Consider the following 22303-nt stretch of genomic DNA (forward strand, 5'->3'; position numbering starts at 1 on the left):
GTGAATAAACAGTATTTGCAGTTTTAAAAAAACACACGGTCAACAGATTCAGTATCATTTCACAAAAACCGATAAACAACAGTCCTAATTGAAACATTCAAAAGCCAATGAGAACAAAAGCCAGGGATCCTTTCATGACCTGCATCGTCTGGAGGTAAAAAATGTCCTATAATCAGTTTATTGAAACAAAATATATATTCTGTAAAACAAGAGGGAAATAAACAGAGAGAGTCAAACAGTTTGGAACTTCTCATCTTTAATTCAAACGTTTGGATAAAAATAATTAAGCGCTGCCTGAAGTTACACGACACCCGACAAGAGCATCATCAGTAAACAACATTCACATACATTTCACAGTCAGCAACAGTACACAGTTCAGTATATGACTACCTGACAGACTCTGGATCAGCACCGCAAGAACTGAAATGAAGCAACATGCTTTTCCCAAATATCAATATCGAAATGAAAAAATCAAGTCACATTAGATTTACTGCAGCTTCAAAATATTCATTCACTTACAGGATAACAGCAGAATCAGCTCGGTCACATCTTGTTTTTAATGCCCAGATAGCTCAGTTAGCAGAATGATAATATTTGCTAAATTGACAGAATTTATACAGCACTGTTGTCCATCATTCATCCATTCACACACTCACTCACACACACTGATGAGCTGCTCTGACCATCAGGAACAGTCTGTGGTTCAGCTTCTTGCTCAAGGACACTTCAACACGTGGCCAGAGGAGCCGGGGATCAAACCAGCAACCCTGTGCTGAACTGACAACCTGCTCTCATGTATTTAAATACATTTTCTGTTAAGTAACTCCGTTGGTGCAAACCTGCTTCCTTCAGCTGAGGATCATAAATTAAACTTAGCTGTTTAAAAAAAACAGATTCTGAAGAAGACTGAACTGATTTTATCTCATTTTGTCTCATCCTTCAGACAGAAGACAGTCAGTCAGCTTCCAGATTATCAAAATGCGGCTGCTTGGATTTAACTAATTCTAGGAGAACACAAACTTCCATTCATCACTAGCTGCCTGTCAGTTTAAGAATTTAGGATTTGGTTTATCATGTTTTAGTCATGGTCAAACTCCAGACGTGGACTCATCAGTCCGGGGTCTCCTGGTTGATTACAGCACCTGGTTTTCCAGAGCGTCTGGTCTTTTTAGTCCAAATCCCTAAAAATATAAATCCTGATGCTCTTTTAAAGCACTTCTTAAAGCTCACTTTAACTTGGCCCTTTTATTTCTGTCGTAACTTTCTTTTGTTATTACTCGTTTCGTTGTCCTGCTCTGCTCTCTCATTATTTATCAGTCTTAAACATCTAACTTACTTATAGGACTTTCAGTCTGTGTGTATACAACCCAGACACACGCACACACGCACACATGCACACGCACACGTGCACACACACACCAGGATCAGTGTGATGGTGTGTCAGCTGGTTCAATTAAGACCAGTGTGATCCCACAAAGCTGCTGTGATATTATCATCTTACCACCATGAAAAGTAGAGACTGTGATTTTATTTTTTTAAATAAATTTATGGTTTTACATTTCTCATTTCATTTGATGAGATATTTCATGTATAATCTCACGGTTGCTAGGCAACATCTGTCTATAGACTCCAAAACAGGCTTTTGTTCAGTTCTGGCACATTTACAGTATCGTTCATTAAGGTGCATTGTCCCTGTGAAGATTATCAATAAATCAAAAAATAAAAGTCCTCAACAACTCCTGTCACACACAGTCACAGTCAGGACTATGTTCAGGACATTTTTCAACATTTCATGGCAACTTTTTTTAAATTATTCCACATGACAGCTGCAGTTTGGTGAAGTCAGACGTGTAGAAATGCTTAATGTCAGACTTCAGACTCAACTTTCGGTGCTCTGTTTGGATACATTTAAGCATTGTTATTAATCCACTACACACCCATCTGACACCCTGACCCCTGAAATGTAAACTTATCTTTCTCTGATCACGTCTACCTGCCTCATAAAACTAGTTCAGTTCGAACATTAAACCTACAACCAGGTCTTAACTCTCAGACGTTTAAGATGCTGAGGCCAACATGTCCTCACGGTTCACAAATATTCTTGGTCTAAAACTCAAATTGGTCCTCACTAAAAAAACAATGGTGTGCGCACACACACACACACACACACACACACACACACACCCACACACACACACACACACACACACACACACTCTGCAGATACCCTCACGGTGCAGGTGAACTGTCCAGTGGCTCTGACTCCTTTCCTGCAGTTTGGTCACGTTTGTCTTGTGTTGAACCTGCAGGACACAAATGAAAATTGTCTTGATCCTGTTCAGTTCATTCAAAGTTTCTCTTTTACAGATTTTATCTGTGTGTGACTCTCAAAGACTTTTTGTGTGTTGATATTTATCGTTCTTTGTTTCAAATGGGTTTGGAAATACAGCTCAGACTGCAGAGTCACTGAAATCAGTTTCAGTTAGCTGGTGAATCCACTGCTGGTTTGTGTCAGACTCATAATCCTCAATGATAGATCCCAATGATCCAGTAGGTTGATATTATCAATGAATATCAATTAACCACAGACAGACAGATCTGTATTTGTGCAGATATGTCAGCTGATAATATTAGATTACATTTCTTTAAGATCATGCTTTTATTCTAAATGACTTATAATTAGTGCATCTGACCATGAATTACAACCCAAAAATTCCATGAATCATGTCAGAACATCAACTTCATCAAATAAGCTAAACTGTTTCCGTGTGACATTTAATGAACAATGACTGATAATTAATAAAACACTGTAGTACAGAAATGTCAAAGATGTGTTTGTCTGTGTTCACACATAGAGATATATATATAGTGTGTGTGTGTGTGTGTGTGTGTGTGTGTGTGTGTATGCTGCATTGAACATGTTATTTACATCCTCTGCTCTGACTGGACAGGTGTGTTCTGACATCACGGCTGTTTTACACGAGGAAGTTGTTGTTGCAGAGATACAGACGTTGAAAGAGTTTTAGTACGACAACAGTTGCTGACAGGACTGATAAAACACGACCTCCAGCTCGGACTGTTATGGGCCGTTCACACATCTGGACTCGAGCCTGGGAGAGCGACTGGCTGAACTACTGTACATACGTTTGGTCAAAAACTGCATTAGGTGTCAGTAACAGCCAGGATCTGACCTCAGACCAGCATGTGAGGCATTTGACCCATTCCTGTTTTTTCTAGCTGAGGAACAAAACTTTGGCTCATTGTTTCTCAAACTAAGATGAAGACGATCATTAATTCTTTCTTTTCATCATGTCCAGACTACAATAAGTCCCTCTTTGCTTTCCTCAGCAGGACATCCTTGAATAGTTTACAAGCAGTCCAGAATGCAACTCCTTCCAGAGAGGTGCTTTACTAATCACACTACTGAAATGTATTCTAAAATTTATAAAGAGCCATTTCATCAAACTGTGTCATGATAATGTTCTTCAGTGAAACTTAGAGTGATGTTTGCAATTTGCTTCTACTGATACCAATGTTAAGTGAAGAAACTGTTTTCAGATATTTTAAGTTTTTTACAATCTAATGTGGACATAAACAAGCTACAGAGAGCTGTCAAGCATCTGGACACAAGATAGTTCCAATATCTGTTATGTTACTGTCCTCACAGTGTGATATGTTAACACAAAGCTTTATTTAAACTTACCTTTATTACAGCAATTTCTAGACCGAGCTAGATGGAAACCTACAACAACTCCAACAACAATTCCACAAAGAACTCCAACAGAAACTCCAATAATCACTTTTGTGGAAGTTTGATCTGAAACACATTAGAAGTTATGTTACTGTCAGAATTTGACTGCAATCGTCCACAACATTGGTCTTAACCTACACAATGAGAACATCAGACTGTTTAAAGATTAAAACCCCATCAGAAGGCAAAACACAGCTGGTTGTCTAAATAAATCACACTACTGAACACAAGCTGCCAAACTTAATGCAGCAAAAAAGGGGTTTGATCAAGACTTTCAATTTTCTTTATGAGAACGAGAATGTGGGAGGATCAAATTAATTTGTTTATCATCCAGTCATTTAATTATTTCAGTCAATCAGCAACATGAAAAATCAATTTAGTTTTTTGTGAGCATCAAAAAAGGAAACTTACTGTTTTCATCTTGAGGTGAGTCATCAAATAAAGAAAACCAAAAAATAAGTGTTATTATGTTTCATACTGAGCTTCTGTGATATGCACAGGTACAGCCATGAAAAGCACAGTCAAAGAGAAAACATTCGAAACAGTCTGAAATCAAAAATTAAGTACGATTTTAAGGGCAATTCTACAGCATTTTAATGAATTAGTGTTATGAACATTCACTGTCAGGTTCACCAACAATGACTGACTGTGATACGAACGTAAGAAAATAAATAATTAACTGTATTAACAGCATAGTTTTTGGTAAAAAGAAATGTGTGCTCCTGACTTGAAGTCACTGATCTGCAGGTGGCAGTAACACACAAAGATACACAGCAACGCTACAGGAAAGGCAGTAAAGATGAAGATGCTACCTGGTGAACATGGATGGAAACAACGCAGGATTGAAAGTACTTGGAAAATATATCATGAGAAATGCATTTGACGTGTTCGTTAGTCCTCAAGGACAGACTGTTTTAGTGAGTAACACTGAATGTAAATATATTTTTTGTTTGTTAGCAAGAAAACTGCAGACGTCACCTTTAAACGACACAAAGCAATAAGAACATCTGGTTGGGAATTATTTCTAGGAGGGAAATCTTGCAGGAAAACAGCAATACTGTTTGACTTAGTGGATGCACAAGAACTGTAAATGTCTCGATGTCACATACAAACATCTCACACGGGCTCATACAAAGGATAATAATAATATAATAATATGTATCCTAACAATAAGTTACAGGTCACAAAAAAGTTAAATGAAAAGAAAGTTGCATTTTGCGGAAGTGATGAAATTATTGTTCTTTGAAGAAATGAGATAAAGAAGCTGGATTAAAGAAATGTGCTGTGAGACACGTGTGATCAGGCCTTAATATCATGCCAGCTAGTGAGGAAAATAGACTGAATATCAAGCCTATATGATCTATGTGATCTTGCATTATGGAGGATGAGTTATGTTAGTTTTGTATAAATAATATAGGTTACCACTTTGAATTTACACTGTCCTGTCATTAGAATGTCAAAATGTGCCAGAGTGTATTTGTTCAGTGACCTGGGAAGTGGGTCTCCCCATCCCTCTCCCCACATTTCCTGTTTGTCTCTTCAATGTCATACTGTCCAATAAAAGTGCAAACGCCCATAACAATATCCTTAAAAAAAGAAAATGAATGACACATAAACTATTTAAATCATCTGAATATGAAAATATGACTGGGAAAAATCTCACCATTGATGTGCACATAAATCTCAGTATAAATCTTGTGGTTGATTTCCTGCTGTGTGGCTACACAGCGGAAGCGGCCGGTCTTGGTCACGGTGGTGTTGAGGGTTATGTAGAAGTGACCTCCTCTCTCTGAGACCTGCGGCTCCTCAGCATGAAGGACGTTCCCAGCACTGTCCTGCCACTCTACTTTAGGTTTTGGAGAAGCACCATGAACTTCACACTGCAGCAGTGACCAGTCTTTTGTTTCATCAAGTATTGTGACAGATGGTTTTGGAGCTGCACCTGTGAACAAAACAGAAACAAGAGGTTATAGAAGACAACTACAGCATTAGAAATGTAATATTAGGATGTTTTACTTAATCACATTTCTGCTTGTAAATCAGTATATTCAAGTGGAAGAACAAATGGACAAAACAGAGGAAAGCACAAAGTCTTAATTACACATCTCAGGCTTGTGTGATAATAACAATCTGGTAACTTATCAATACTGCATATACTATTTCTGATCCATAACACAAACACATAGTGTTAAAAATGTGAATGTGAAACCTGCTGTTTCAGGTGCAGACAATATTTTCTTACGTTACAAGTAAATTCTGCTGAGAGACCCACAAAATTTTTGCCAGATTGGACTGGATCATGAATGTCTTTTTTTCCCAAAATTACAAGTATTAAACCCTATAAAACACTTTATAACATCAGAACCAGAAGATTAAGTCTGGGGGCTGATGTAATGATGTTTGGTAAAGCTCTCATACTTGCTGCTTTTCTTTGTCATTTATGTCAGTCAAAGAAAAGTCTTTGAGTTTTGGACTGTTTGTTGTACAAAAGAAGCAATTTGAAAACTTCACTTTGGGGCCTGTAAAACTGTATGTTTTTTACGATGTTTCTGACATTTTATAGATTACAGGATTAACTGTGAAAATGATCTACAGATTAAACAATAAAAAAAATAATTGTTAGTTGCAGCTCTACCGCAACATTGTCATTTTTTGTGATCATTGTACCTGTATTTGTGCAGATGCAATGCAGTTTGCTTCAGAGACAGAAAATCACAATAATCAGACACACATAAAAGTATAGTGTGATGGTTACACACAAGACACACCCAAAAAATACAGGTAAAAGTCATCAGATTGAAGAGGTGATTTCAGCATTTTGGCACTTTGCACATAGAAGAATGTTCTCAATCTGTTCATCATAGTGAAGGACAAAGATTTCAAGTGTTTCTGACTGATATCAGACCTATGGAGCCAAGTCAAAACATACACGTGAGGTGTAGAGAGTGGCGTCATCAAACTCAGTTCTCACCTGGGATGTTTTCATCACTTCTGTCTTTTAACGTTTTAAAGCGCGGAGGTTGCACGCGACCCGAGATTTACATGTAAAACTTAATAAAAACATAAACAGCGTATTTTAATGTTGATTGAAGATTGAAGTTTCGCAAAAAGGTTGAGACAGTAGTCACACAAACACACACACAAAAAGGGCTACCCAACAGCTAAAAGTGATTAAAAACAGCACGTCAAAACTGAACAGGAACAGGTAAAAAGTGGGAGAGGTAGAGAGGTAATTATCAGCAGGTGGGGCAGAAGTTACACAGGCACACACGCACACACACACACACACACACACATTCAGACACATATATACTATACACATCTCCATGTTGGAGCTGGTTGGGCTGCTTGTGTAGTTCAAGCAGACACACACACACAAACAGACGAAGACACACACATACGCAGTCACACACAATGACAGATACATAAACACACACACACAGACAAATGCATAATGAAAACCCCATCCCCCCGCCCCCTTGTTAACGCCGTTAGCTCTGTTAGCTCTGTTAGCACAGTTAGCTCTGTTAGCGTTAGCGCCGTTAGCTCTATTAGCGCGGTTAGCTGTTAGCTCCGTTAGTGTTAGCTCTGTTAGCTCCGTTAGCATTAGCTCCATTCATGTTTATTGATTCAGTTCATTAATTCATGTTAACAGAGACATGAAGCAGAGGAGAGAAGCAGACACAGACAGCTGAGGTGATCAACAGAGACAGACAAGGAGAAAGCCACAGAAACACAGCTGAGAGCAATTCATTAATCAGGGACTGACTACCTCTGATATCTGCCGTTTTCTCACATTGCAGCCTTTTTCAATTGTCCGCTGCTTCGCCATAGTTTCTCCTAGAGACTTCATTCAAACTTTAAAACGTAGATAATTTTGTCGGCTCAAAATGACCCTCGGCACATTTTGATATCTCTTACGGTTTTCGAGCTATGACCATCGAAGGCCAACGTAAGACGCAAACAACTGCGATAAATTTCCCATAAGAAATGAATGGGGAAATTTCCTCAAATTGCAGCCTTTTTCAATTGTCCGCTGCTTCGCCATAGTTTCTCCTAGAGACTTCATTCAAACTTTAAAACGTAGATAATTTTGTCGGCTCGAACACACCCCGTGTCCCTTTCAAAATTTCCCAGAGGGAATTTTCTAGTTAATACATTCACTTCTGAGAAATGTTTCTGTTTCCTACATAATAAAGTCATTATAAGAACAGTTTCCTGTGTTTAACGCCCAGATTACTTCTAAACATGCACTGATGTCGTCAGGCCTGATGATAAATAACATGTTTGTTCATATGTGGTTTAACTCTATTGACTAACAGCAGACATGAGGGCTTCAGGTTTCAGGCTTCAGGAGGCGAAAACACAAATGGTGGTTTCACTTCATCAGTGATAAGAGTTCAGTCTGACGCAACCATCAGTGAGGTGTGTGAGCACATGGAGAGCAACTTAAAACCAGTCTCAGATTCCTTGTAAGTGAACTGATACTTGGCCAATAAAGCTGATTCTGAACAGGCTTTTCTCTCTCTACATAATGTGGCTGCTGCTGGAAGTCTTACCCACCTGGTCGGATTCCGATCATGATTTGCACTTCCTTGCCTGAAACACATCTCCAGATGAACGATAATGTTTGTGACTGTGTGCTAAAATGTTGGCCATAATTTAACAGGTGACATGTCAGTGATGTGTTTTCAGCTCGTTCCCCCAAGTGGTCAGAACCCCCTCCAAAAACATTGTGTTAATGCAGCTGCTCTCCAGCAGTAATGAGCTTGTTTGAAAAAATGAGCGTGCGTGGGAGAGAGAGAGAGTAAATGAATGACTACCGGCCTGTTGCACTGACCCCGGTAATCATGAAGTGCTTTGAGCGGATTATTCTCAGGTACATCAGAGACTTCATCCCCTCGGACCTAGACAGCCTTCAGTTTGCTTACAGAGGGAATCGGTCCACAGAGGATGCTGTCTCCATCACCCTGCACACAGCCCTGACCCACCTGCAGCAGCCCAACACCTACGTCAGGATGCTATTTGTAGACTTTAGCTCAGCTTTTAACACCGTCATCCCAGACAAGCTGGCGCTGAAGCTACACGCAGTGGGTCTGCCTGCGTCTCTGTGCCACTGGATCAGAGACTTTCTCACCAACAGGCCTCAGGTGGTGAGAATAGGGAACATCACATCATCCCCTCTGGTCCTCAGCACGGGCACGCCACAGGGTTGTGTGCTCAGCCCGGCCCTCTTCACCATGTTTACTCACGACTGTGCTGCCATCCACCCCACCAACACAGTCGTGAAGTTAGCGGACGACACTACAGTAGTGGGTCTCATCTCAGATAACAACGAGACCCACTACAGAGAGGAGATACACCAGCTCACCCAGTGGTGTTCAGCCAACAACCTGGTGCTGAACACAGGGAAGACCAAGGAGGTCATTGTAGACTTCAGGAGGTCCAGGAAGACGGATCACGCCCCCCTCCTCATGGACGAAGAAGTGGTGGAGCGTGTGGACAACATCAGGTTCCTGGGCCTCCACATCACATCTGACCTCTCCTGGTCCATGAACACCTCCCGCCTGGTGAAGAAGGCACAACAAAGGCTCTTCTTCCTCAGGAAACTGAAACGGGCTGGACTCTCCTCTCGGCTGCTCGTCAACTTCTACAGGGCCACAATTGAAAGCATCCTCTGCCTCAGTGTGACAGTGTGGTATGGCAGCTGCACGGCACAGGAGAGGAAACAACTGGCACGGGTGGTTAAAACTGCACAGGGCATCGTGGGCTGCCCCCTTCCTGACCTAGACTCTATATATGAAGGCCGGGTCAGGAAGAGGGCGAGATCCATCGCCACGGACCCCAGCCATCCGGGCCACAGACTGTTTGTACCGCTACCATCAGGTAGACTGAGTGACAGCTTCTTCCCCAGAGCTGTTAGAGCTATCACCCCCAGCAGCCCCTCACTGCAGTGAGAGACTGTGAGAACTGTAAACCACTGCACACCGCACTTTACACCTCCACCTCCACCTCCACCTGCACCTTCTGTGTACTCAACTTTTAGGTACACACATACACTTAACTAAGTTATATTCTTTTTTACTATATTGGCACATTCCATTTTCATTGGTATATTTTATTGTCCACTGGTATATTTTATTCTGTCGGTACATTTCACTGTGTATATTTTATTCTGCTTGTATATTTTATTCTGTTTGCACATTTCACTTCCATATTTTATTGTTTATTGTTTAGTATATTTTATTGCCTTAGTATATTTTCACTCTGTTATATTTTTAATTGCTTTACGAATATTTTTATTGCATGTTGGTTTATTTTATTTTATTGCAGTTATCTTAATTTTATTCTTTCTAGTCTTCTTATCTTTCTTACTATCTGTTCGAAACATGGGGGTTGCAATGAAAATTTCATTGACATGTTCAATGACAATAAAGACTCTTGAATCTTGAATTGGTTGAACCAGTCTACATGCTGCACAGAGTCTCATTTAATAATTCAGTTCAATACAATTTTATTTATATAGCGCCAAATCACAACTGAAGTTGTCTAAGGACGCTTCCCATAGAGAGCAGGTACAGACTAAACTCTTTATCCACAGAGAGAGACCCAACAATTCCCTCATGAGCAAGCACTTGGCGACAGTGGCGAGGAAAGACTTCCTTTTAGGAGGCAGAAACCTTGAACAGAACCAGGATCTGGGTGGACGGCCATCTGCCTTAACCACAACCACAAACTATTGTTAGTAAATGTAGAAGTGGTGAACATTTGTGAACTCCTGCTTTCAGGCTCAGACAGAGGAGATGTTTCCTGCTCAGATTTAGAAATCACATCATGGACACTTTCACTGATTTCATCTCCATTTTCACTGGACCTCAACACCTGATACTGGATTTTCACTTCGTTCTGCTTTGGTATCACTCTGCTGCAGTGAATGAAGTGTAGAAACACCACCCTCATGTGGTGTTTTCATGCTGATCCTCAGGATCAGGCTGCAGCAGCCATTTATAAATCTATCATCTCTCAATTAAATAAGCTTTATTTCATTCAATTCACTATAAAGTTCATTTCTTTCTTTTTGTTATTTCCCTGCAGACTCTCTCATTCTTCCTCTTATCTGTGTAGATTAATGTTAATGTTAAGTCTCAGAGTCTCCGTATAAGTGTGAATTTTTCACTCAGTCTGAAACATTTTCAACTTGTGCAGATGCTTTCATTCCTATTGGCTTTGTGTTCAGTCTGAACACACATTAAAATCCTAAACTGAAAAACACATAAACAACAGAAATTATCTGAATATGAAAATATGACTGGGAAGGATCTCACCATTGATGTGCACATAGGTCTCAGTATAAGTCTTGTGGTTGATTTCCTGCTGAGTGACTACACAGCGGAAGCGGTCGGTCTTGGTCACGGTGGTGTTGAGGGTTATGTAGAAGTGACCTCCTCTCTCTGAGACCTGCGGCTCCTCAGCATGAAGGACGTTTCCAGCACTGTCCTGCCACTCTACTTTAGGTTTTGGAGAAGCACCATGAACTTCACACTGCAGCAGTGACCAGTCCTTTGTTTCATGAAGAGTTGTGACAGATGGTTTTGGAGCTGCAACTGTGAACAAAACAGAAACAAGAGGTTATAGAAGACAATTACAGCATTATACAACTGTGTGATGGAAACAGAGAGAAATAGAAAAAATAAGTCTTACTTACTTACTTCCTTAAATTCAGCCATGTTTGATAAAAACAATGTTAAACTAAAAACTTGATCACAGCTGCATTTCGTTATCTATGTTAACATTTGCTAATATGTGTGTGCAATTATCTTGTGCAATATTACACATCCTCTTTACTACTTCTATATGTTTTACTGTTATATATTTTATATTTTATACCATGCAACAGTACAAAAACACTATTTCATTATTCATATCTAACTCATGTGCTGTTCAGAATTTTCCATTATGAAACTGAGCCATTCTTCTCAAGGCAATATAATCTATTAATTTTTTTTGTATATAATGTACATTTATATAGTTTTTACTTTGTGTCCTTTTTTATTGTATATTTGTTCCTTTTCTACATCTCCTTTTTATTCTTGCTGTAGTGATCATTTGGTAACTTATCACTTCTGCATACACTATTTCTGATCAATAACAGAAACAATGTTAAAAATGAAATGAAATCATGTGAAACCTGCTGTTGAGGTGTAGACAATACTTCCTATTACATTTCAAGCAAATTCAACCGATAATATGACACATAGGGTCTTATGTATCTTCAACCATTGTATTTGAAGGACTTAATTATGTCAGTGAGAAATATTCAATCACGCTGCCCGAATCATCAGATTTGTCGTAATTCTTCTTTTGTAGCCAGAAATTGATAAAAGATTTCACTGGAGTGTGTTTTTATTTTCTAAGAAAGAAGAAAGAACATAATCATTTCGGTTTTCTGTCCAACTACAGGTTTATTCGTGCTTCATAATTTGAATTTGACCTACACTCCTACACCAAGCTAAAATCAATCCTCTTTAGCTGCACCTTTCAGTAGTCTGGTTGCTAGTTCTTTTTTTATCTTACATACACACACACACACACACACACACATTTGTAGATTAGATATTGTATGTGCCATTTTAGTTGAAAGAGAAATTAAAAAAGTAAATAAATGGATTGTGATTGAAAAGAAGTAAAACTAAGATATACTTTCTGCAGAAAATGTAGTAAATCTAGGTTTAATGACACATGTTAAAATATGAATAAATGACAGTGTATGAAACAAACTTTGTGTCACATAAAGTATCCTGGAAAACACATTACCATGTCGAAAGCATCAAAATAATCTGCATTACTGTTGTGGAAAATGTTGTAGATTAAACAATAATGAAAATAATTGTTAGTTGCAGGTGTTCTGCAATAGTCATGTTTTATGTTTATTGCTCCTATAATTGTGCAAATGCAATGCAGTTTCCTTCAAATACAGAAAATCAGAATAATCATACATATAAATATAGTGTATAGGTTGCACACCAGACAGACTTGAAAAATACAGGTCAAAGTCTCCAGATTTAAGAGGTGATTTCAGCATTTTGGCACTTTGCACATGGTAGAATGAGTTCAATCTGCTCCTCACAGAGAAGAACAAAGATTTAACTTGTTTCTGACTGATATCAGACCTGTGAAGCTAAACTCAAAACACATACATGTGAGGTGTAGAGAGTGACGTCATCAAATTCAGGACTCACCTTGGATTTCATTTCTTCTGTCTTTTAATGTTTTAAAGCGCGGAGGTTGCACGCGACCCGAGAATTACATGAAAAACTTAACAAAAACATAAACAGCGCATTTTAATGTTGATTGTAGACGTAAATAAACACATATTGTAGCTCGTCTGACAGCTTAGACGTTCATTATTCCAACGGATTTAAGAATCTAAATTAAGGATTTACGACATGACAACAGTAGCGTCTGACTTTACGGCAGTAGACAGTTAGCAGCTTAACTAGCTACCCTGTCTGACCGCAGTTAAAATGTATTTATAGGTCGAAAAACAGACATTTACAAACCAACAGAGGCTCATTTTACTGAGAAGAGTCCACAGATTAAATCCAGCTCGTATAAATTCAAGCGGAAGTAAAAATCACCTAAATAAAACTCGACTGAGTCTGTCGTTTATTTTTAACGTCGCTCGTCAAACTTAGAAAACAACGTTATTTCGGTTAATGTTAAAGTATTGACAAAACTTTTGACCAATGATATTCAGTATCTCTGAAATCAGTAAACGCCCAGGAACCAAATAAACCAATCGGCATCTTTCTACGATCTAACGTGACGAACCTGCCAGACTTTTAACTCCATCAGATAATAATAGGAGGGCATCTATGTGCGAGTGCCATGTGTGTCTGATTGACAGCTCCTTTCAACCAATGATAAGTCAGCACCGAAAAACACTCTGAGTTCGTAGCCAATTACCTGCCTAACCATATATGGAAGTTCATGCTGTCGGACTCTGTCGGACTGGGACAGACACATGATTTAATGGGGTTAGGGTTAAATAATTTTAGAAGCATGATTTAATGACAGTAAATATGTACATCTTTATTCCCATATAAAAACACATGTCTATGGTAAATGTTTAAACTGAAGGACTTTCTTTTCAGTGTCACAAAGGTATTTATTATCATAATTTGGTAACTTTGGAGAAGTTTTAGAGTTCTCTGTAGACACCTGCTGGAGATAATCTGTACTGCACTTTCTGAAATATCACAGAACCACTTCAGCCTGATAACTTGAAATTAGGTACAGACATTACAGACAAGTTGAGGGAAAGATCCTGTGAATTTCAGCCTGATAGCTATTATTATGACTGACATACTGTGTTTAAGAAATGAAGTGGAATGAAATAAACAAGAAAGCTTCTGTTTTTTCCTGTTAAATAATTTTCCAATTCAACTCTTTCAGAGATTTAAGTGACATCAACACACCTAATGAAACCTCAGAGTGTTTGCTTTACAGTGATGCAATGGACATGCATCTGTGTTTCATGTTGGTGGTATTATACAGTTTAAAATAGGCAGATGTTAAGAGACAGAAATGGACATTGTGAAAATGAGCCCCAAGAGATTAAGATGCCACCTAAAAGGTAAAACAAAACATATGTTAGAGTGACACATCAACCTGGAAGATATGTAAAACTGTGGAAAAAAAAGAAATGTGTTTCCCTGTTTATTTAATTATTTTTTTCCCATCTAAAACTAATTTCAGAAATGTTCTTTCAGCAGCTACCCACACATTCACAGACACGCCTGGTTTGTGTCGATGGGTTCACCCATGCGGAAAAAACTATTAGTCATACAATGTTTCTGTCTGAATGCAAAAGTGTTGCTGATGCAACATGTATTCAGGCTGAGTTGAAAGCCTGAAGTCATTCAGAGGACTGAGACTCAATAATTGTTCAGATGGGGACAACGGCAAACACTTTCATGCAGTTTCTTCTTGAAGGAATTCACACTGTTGTACTCAGGAGGTTTGAGAGAGAGATTCAAATCCTCATCTGGTCAAACTCTGCATGAGGTGGGCATTTGGTAACAATTCCAATGTTGGAGAAGTGAAACTGCTGAAATTTCAGTGTGGACAGTGATATAATGGACAATACACTGCATGTGTGATACAGAGGTGATCTCTGCAGATATGTTTGTAGCTCCATGGGCCAGTGGCCAGATCTGTATTCTGACTACATGACAAAAGTCCATCTGAGACTCTGAAACCAGTAGCATCAGTAAATGAGAGGACATCTTTAACTGTTTAATGGAAACACTCACCAACAACAAGCCTAATGTGGAATGTTTGCCTTGGCTGAAGACGTGGAAAATCACAGGTGTAGTTTCCACTGTCAGTCACCTTCGTATTTCTGATGATGATGGAGGCGTTGCCGTGCTTCAGTTCACCTTGAAAATGTGAGACGCGACCTTTGAACTGCTCATCCTGACCTGCACGTCCGTTATTGTAATGAAGTCCTGCATCATACATGAAGACCTCCTTCTGACCATCCTTCTTCCAGTCAAAGAGCTCTCGTACAATGTTGGTGCTGGGGGAACAGGGCAAAATAACATCCCTCCCTTCTTTCACGACCACTGGAAGATAAAAACATGCATGAATCAGTATCTTTACATGCACAGTCATGAAGTTAAGACAGACATATGGAAGTTTGTTATATCAACTAATGTTTATGACAGCAAACACAGTCCTCAGCTGAGTCTTTACTCTGCTCTCCAGACTGCATATTTGCACTTGTTTACATTTTCCTTTACTAACTAGAGAAGTTAGTAAAGGAAAGGAGGCAGTTAAGAAAGCAGTGGAGGAAGGCGACAGAAGAAGAAAGGGAGGGAATTAAGGTGTTGCAGGAGGAACTGAGAAGCAGGTTAGCAGTACTCAGAAGGGCAGAACACCTTAGGGAGAAGAGAAAGAAGAAGGAACGTGCAAGGTCAGCATTTTTTAGGAACCAGTTTAATTTTGTGAAAGGCTTGTTTAATCAAGAAAAAGGAGGGCAACTTAAGGCAACGAAATCAGAGATTGAACAGTATTTGAAGTCGACGTATTCAGATTCAAAGGAGAATAGGAACATAGGTCTTCCACCTGACATGCCACCGTTAGGGGAAGTGGAGCAGGAGATGGATGTGAGCCCACCTAGGTGGAGAGAAGTGGTGGAGGTGGTTAGGCGTGCAAAGGCTTCTTCGGCCCCAGGGCCTAATGGAGTCCCCTACCGTGTCTATAAGAGTGCACCTGGCATCTTGAGGACACTATGGAGATACCTGAGAATAGTTTGGGAGAAACAAAGTATTCCAAGAGCATGGCGCAGGGCAGGAGGTGTCTTCATCCCTAAGGAGAAGGAGTCATCGGACCTTAGCCAGTTTCGGATGATTTCTCTCCTAAATGAAGAAATGTTTTTCTTCAGTATCGTAGCACAGAGGCTGGCTAAATACTTAGAAAGGAATGGTATGATAGATACGACAGTGCAAAAAGCAGGGATACCAGGATTTGCGGGATGCTTAGAGCATACTAGCATGATTTGGCATCAGATTCAGACAGCTAAGAGGGAGAAAAGAGACTTGAATGTTGTATTTTTAGATCTGGCTAATGCGTTTGGGTCAGTGCCACATAACCTTATTTGGAGTTCCTTTGACTACTTTAAAGTGCCGGAGATAGTTGTTAACTTGGTGAAAGCATATTTCCAAGACATCAGACTGTGTGCAAGTATCGCAGAGCTCACAACAGGCTGGCAAAGATTGGAGGTTGGTATTATGGCAGGATGTACAGTGTCCCCGCTAGCTTTCACAATGGCTATGGAGGTAATTATTAGGGCTTCCAAGTGGGTCGTAGGTGGAGAGAGACGGCAGAATGGAATGCGTCTTCCACCAATTAGGGCTTATATGGATGATATACACTGCTAACTTCAACAGTGCCATGTACAAGGAGGTTGTTAGATAAAGTCAATCAGAATCTCAAGTGGGCTAGTATGAAGATTAAGCCTAGTAAGTCAAGGAGTATTTCAATATACAGAGGGAAAGTAAGTGATAGAAAGTTTGCTATAGATGGTGAGGAAATCCCAACAATTAGGGAGAAATCAGTTAAGAGTCTAGGACGGTGGTACAATGTGGACCTGAATGATGCTGAACAGGTTATGCAATTTAGAAAGGATGTTGCAGAAGGGCTGGAGAGAATAGATAAATCAGGGCTCCCAGGAAAACTGAGGTTGTGGTGCTTGCAGTTTGGCTTGTATCCTAGGTTAATGTGGCCAATGTCAGTATATGAAGTCCCATTATCTGTAGCAGAGAGAATGGAAAGGCTAGTTAGCTCTTATATTAGAAAATGGTTGGGTGCTCCCAGGTGCTTAAGCGATGTAGCTTTGTATGGGAAAGGAATGCTTCAGCTGCCAGTATCCAGTCTAACAGAGGAGTTTAAATGCACTAAGGTTAGGACAGAACTTTTATTATCTGGGAGTAAGGACATTTTAGTTAGCAATGTGGTTCCGAATCCTTCTGGGGGGAGGAAATGGAACCCAAGGGCAGCAGTGCAGGAGGCAGAGGCAGCTCTTAGGCATGCAGAAATAGTAGGAAATGTTCAATTTGGCCGGGGAGGCTTGGGGCTTGGCCCAGGCAAACCAGTGTGGAATAAAGCAGGTCTAAAGGAGAAAAGAAAGCTTGTAGTGGAACAGGTGCGTAGGCAGGAGGAGTTGTTAAGAGGGGCAAAAGCATTTGGTCAAGCCAAACAGGGACAATGGTTGAATTGGGAAGGTGTTGAGAAGAGGAAACTTAGTTGGAGGGACCTGTGGAATATGGAGGAAGGCCGTATTAAATTTCTGATAGGGGCGACATACGATGTGTTGCCAACCCCGCAGAACCTAAGTCTCTGGGTACAGGGCGATCAATCGTGCCCACTCTGCTCAGGTACAGCAAGTTTAAAGCACATTTTGTCAGGTTGTAGAATTAGCTTATCACAAGGCCGGTATACATGGCGGCATAATCAGGTGCTGAGAAGCTTAGCCGCAGGCATTGAAGAGAGAAGGAAGCGGGTGAATTCTGGAAGTTCTAGAAAGGAGAGGTTAGATGTGCAGTTTGTTCGAGAGGGGGAGAAAAATAGAGCTGCTAAGTCAGGGAGAAAGCAGGTAGGTGGCTGCCTGGTAGGGGCTGATGATTGGCAAATGCAGGTCGACTTGGGAAGAAAGCTAGTTGTGCCCCAGGAAATAGTTTATAGTAATCTGAGGCCGGACATTGTCTTATGGTCCATGAGTAAAAAGACTGTGTATTTTATTAAGTTAACAGTCCCTTGGGAAAATTCAGTGGAGGCAGCTTATGAAAGGAAGAAGACTAAGTATGCAGATTTAAAGACAGAATCTGAGCAGAGGGGATGGAAGACCAGGGTCTGCCCGGTTGAAGTGGGGTGTAGAGGTTTTGTTGCAGGGTCAGCTGTTTCACTGTTGAGGGAGCTGGGAGTGCATGGGCAAAAGTTAAGAAAGACAGTGAGGGAGATGTCAGATGAGGCTGCTAGGTCTAGTCAGTGGATATGGATCAGGAGAAATAATAGTAGTTGGGGGGTGAAATAGGGACAGTGAGGGAGGGGGGGGGGGGGCAGAGGACATGCATGCCTAACCCGGCAGGAGAAGAGGTTATAGTCTGAACAAGACACCTCTCCTCTGCTCTGCTTTCCCCGCCCCATCTTCTCGCTCTGCCAATAGGAAGAGAACCAGGAAGAGGAAGGTTAGATAAGGTGGGGGTGTGGCCAGCTAGAGTCTCTCTTTGGGACCATGCGGCCTGTTCAGGTGAGTGTGCGTGGTAAGATACAGAGCTGGCTTGTTTTTTGATCTTTTTGGTTGTTTTCCTGTTTTGTTTGCTTCTTGAAGGAAATGTTAGGGTTTGTTTTCCTGCTTTGTTTGCTTTTTGAAGGAAATGGTAGGGTTTGCTGCTTCTTGAAGGAAATGTTAGAAGAGGCTGTTAAATCTAGTCGGTGGTTTAGGCCTCCACCTTCAGCACCCTCTAAATTTTCCACCCCCTACCCGAACAAGGGTCTGTATCCAATCCCTACTTTCATCTTTTGACTCTACCTCTTTATTTTCTATCCCCTACCCGAACCAGGGTTTGTATTCCCACCCCGCTTTTTCTTGGTGCAGTTGGTGAGAGGCAGGGGTAGATGATGGTAGTGTGGCAATCGGCAGTTACATGTGGCATCTAGGCCTGTGGTAGCATTGTAGCAGCTAACAATAGCTAAAGCGGTGAGAGTATGATAGTATCTTAGCAGTTAGTATTGGTAGCTAGCAATTAACTTTAACAGTATAGGTGAATCTAGCTTTATTGTCTTCTTCTGTTCCTCTTAGCAGGTAGCGGTTAGCACGTAACATTAGCTAAATGGTAGCATCGGAACTGTATTGTCTTCTTCTGTTCTTCCTAGCGGTTAGCATTAGCATTAGCTATAGTTAAATGGTAGCATCGGTACTGGCCACTACCTGGAGCATCTCTGGGTCAGTTGAACGTGGCGGTGCTGTTTGGATTGTGTAGGAGCAGTGTGAACTGGCACTAGGGGGGGTGACTCTGGGACGCCGGAGTTCACTGCCTAACCTCCTGGAGGTGTAGTGGGACTAAGTAGGCGAAACACTGTTGAAGGGAGGTTTCCACCTGATGACCCCCAGAGACGTGTTAGGAATCACTGCTCTTTGGCAGGTATAGAGGCAGATTAGAGCTCCAAGGTTCTTCACTGAGAATGAATCCTCTTTTTGAGCACAAGTATCTTGTGTTTAAATTAACTTCCAGTCAAAGAGCTCCCGTACAATGTTGGTGCTGGGGGAACAGGGCAAAATAACATCCCTCCCTTCTTTCACGACCACTGGAAGATAAAAACATGCATGAATCAGTATCTTTACATGCACAGTCATGAAGTTAAGACAGACATATGGAAGTTTGTTATATCAACTAATGTTTATGACAGCAAACACAGTCCTCAGCTGAGTCTTTACTCTGCTCTCCAGACTGCATATTTGCACTTGTTTACATCTGACTTTGTTACATATCTAATCTTTATTGTTTTTTTAACGTAAACTTAACAGCACATCACCCTAAATATAATAACATTTAACCCTTTCCAAAGTGATAACAAAACATTTAGCCCCGACTCAGTTGTCAATCAGACTCTGTCTGTCGACTCAACACACAAAGAAGAAGGAAGAGGAACTGATCACCACACTCAGATAGTGAACACACAGATTTCATCATGGACTATATAGCAGGGATATTGCTGTCCACCTGCATTGCAAAAAAGAAAAAAGAAAAAAAGTGCCCTCTATTGTACCCTACATGGTAGAGAGTTAGCCTCCATGTGCCTCTAATTGGTTAAATAGTTACAGCTGTTAATACTGACAGGATTAATAAATAATTCCTCCTCAATAAAAACTATCAACTGAACTCTCAGTAGTTAAACTTCTTTATTATCATATGCTCAACAATTACAGTGAAGCAGTCATTGCTGCTGAAATTCTAAGATCTCATCTCCAACAATGTTCATATAAATAAGCATGAAAAAGTCACGTGAGTAAAATATGATTATAATCTAAGACATAACATAGCTCAGCAGCTAAAGTGTAGAAATATAATGTCGAATAAAGTCTAATATTTTGGAAGACAGTTGTGTAGTTATAGTAAAATGTATAAACTGTTATGTTATTGTGCAGCAATAATCATCACAAACTTTATTTGTATTCGACCTTTTCCCTATGTGTAATGAAAAAAGGCTGTAATCAGGTATGCACATAAATATATACAGTGTGACGAAAATACAGCTCATAGACTGGTTGTAATAAATACATATTGTGAGATGTTAACAGGTGTAAACAAGTGAGTAACCAGGTACATAAGCAGGTGTTTGAACCTGTGCAGTAGAATATGTACAGCACCAGTAAGTGCAGTATAAGTCATGGCAGTAATATAAAACAGATTTCCGGAGAATTATCAGCGTCCAAAGTTCAGTGACGTGTCGCGACCATCTTTCGGGTTTGACGAAGCTTTGCTCGGAAACAGCGACGCGTTTCTGTCCGCAGCGCGAAGGCGACGCCCGAACATCCGCCGCCAGAGAGCCGCTAACGCCTGAGAACTGCGCAGTTCTGTTACACAGGAATGACTCAGCAGGATGATGTTCAGACGCAAAGTACCTGTGTTTTAATATCCATCTGATATCAGGCTACATGCTCAATATTACTGTTTTAATGATCTTTATTTTAAAATGTGGCTAAATGCTGACGCTAACAGGCGCAGCTGGTATCTACCTCTGACTGACTTCGTGTTATTCTGTTTCCGGACTGCACGTTCATATATTATTCAGACATATAAAACAGTTCAGTATAAACATCAGTCAGCAGTTTTCTTACCGTTTTCATCAGCAGACGCTGTTTCAGACCACGTGAGGACACAGAGACACACGACAGGAAGAAGCTTCATGGTTGTTTCTGTCGCCTGAACACTGAACATCACTTCAGCATCACTGTAACATAACACTCATCCACTTCTGCCTCCGAGAGCCGCTCAAAGCGAACACTTTCGATTTCTCAGCTTCCGCAAGATGCAACTGTTGCAGCACGTCCGCCACAACCCTTCATAATAAAAGTATACGCTATACTAATATTTTCGCTTAAATCGGACAAAAGTGTACAAAGCACAAGTCTAAATACCACTGCTCTTCAGCTGTATCTTCACACTGGTGTTTAACATTTGACTACAGTTATGAGGAAGAAAAAGCCCGAAGAACAAAAATGAACGTCTGATAAAGTTTATCTGGCTGAAATATTACAGTCTATTTCGTGTGTGGACATTTTTCTGTGATAAGAGGGAACAGTGGGTATGATGCACTTTTTATTCATTCATTCATTTATATATTTAATTCAGATTAAAAAGGCTCCTTATTATCCTGGGTAGTGGAGATCAAATAAGAAAATAAAAGCTGAGGCTGCCCAGAGACTCAAAGGTCAAAGGTCAACCATGGACCACAACGCCCCTGCTCAAGCCAGGGATGTCTGTTAAATCTCTCTCTCTAATTAAAAGAAGAGTGTAAAAGCTTTATTCTGTCAGGAATTACAAAATCTATTGGTGTGATTAATATGCAGCTATAATTACCATTCATGAACCTGTTTGGATGGTAAACTCTGTGTGTTAGAGGCCTTATTTTAATTAATTTGTTCTTCCATCTGATACGTTGTTTCATTCAAAGTATTTCTTGTCCTCTAAAAGTCTTTTTTTAAAAGACTAACTGTTGCCCAACAGGTTTCTTCTTAACATCAAAAACAGTCAACGTCAACACACGTTGACATTGCTCGTGTTTTATTCAAACATCTGGATAGAAAAAATGAAGCGCTGCCTGAAATAACACGATGCCCCTCAAATGCATCATCAGTTACCAACATAAACATACATGAACTTAAAGATAGCACACAAACCAAATATCACAGTCAACAACAATATGCACTCAGTGTCCAGTTTATTAGCTACACTGAGCTCAAACTAAAGCAATCTAATACAACAG

General features: G+C 40.2%; 1 protein-coding gene across 4 annotated transcripts; it reads right to left on the minus strand.

Annotated features, from left to right (window-relative positions):
- Nucleotides 1-238: 238 nt before the first annotated feature.
- On the minus strand, nucleotides 239-21939 carry LOC121625008 (V-set domain-containing T-cell activation inhibitor 1-like). 4 transcript variants are annotated; one of them, XM_041963017.1, is made up of 10 exons: nucleotides 21156-21939; nucleotides 15881-15931; nucleotides 15067-15378; nucleotides 14373-14380; nucleotides 12991-13018; nucleotides 11077-11355; nucleotides 5415-5693; nucleotides 4163-4171; nucleotides 3704-3817; nucleotides 239-2303 (listed from the first exon to the last, which is right to left on the minus strand). In XM_041963017.1, exons 1-10 carry the CDS (start codon nucleotides 21253-21255, stop codon nucleotides 2230-2232), a joined length of 1254 nt encoding a protein of 417 aa, XP_041818951.1. In that variant the 5' UTR covers nucleotides 21256-21939; the 3' UTR covers nucleotides 239-2229. The 4 variants fall into 4 exon arrangements, with proteins under 4 accessions (XP_041818951.1, XP_041818976.1, XP_041818959.1 ...); XM_041963042.1 differs by lacking the exon at nucleotides 15881-15931; XM_041963025.1 differs by lacking the exon at nucleotides 4163-4171.
- Between the last annotated feature and the right edge of the window lie 364 nt (nucleotides 21940-22303).

Source organism: Chelmon rostratus, chromosome 2 (genome assembly GCF_017976325.1).
Source record: "Chelmon rostratus isolate fCheRos1 chromosome 2, fCheRos1.pri, whole genome shotgun sequence".
Taxonomy (NCBI): domain Eukaryota; kingdom Metazoa; phylum Chordata; class Actinopteri; order Chaetodontiformes; family Chaetodontidae; genus Chelmon; species Chelmon rostratus.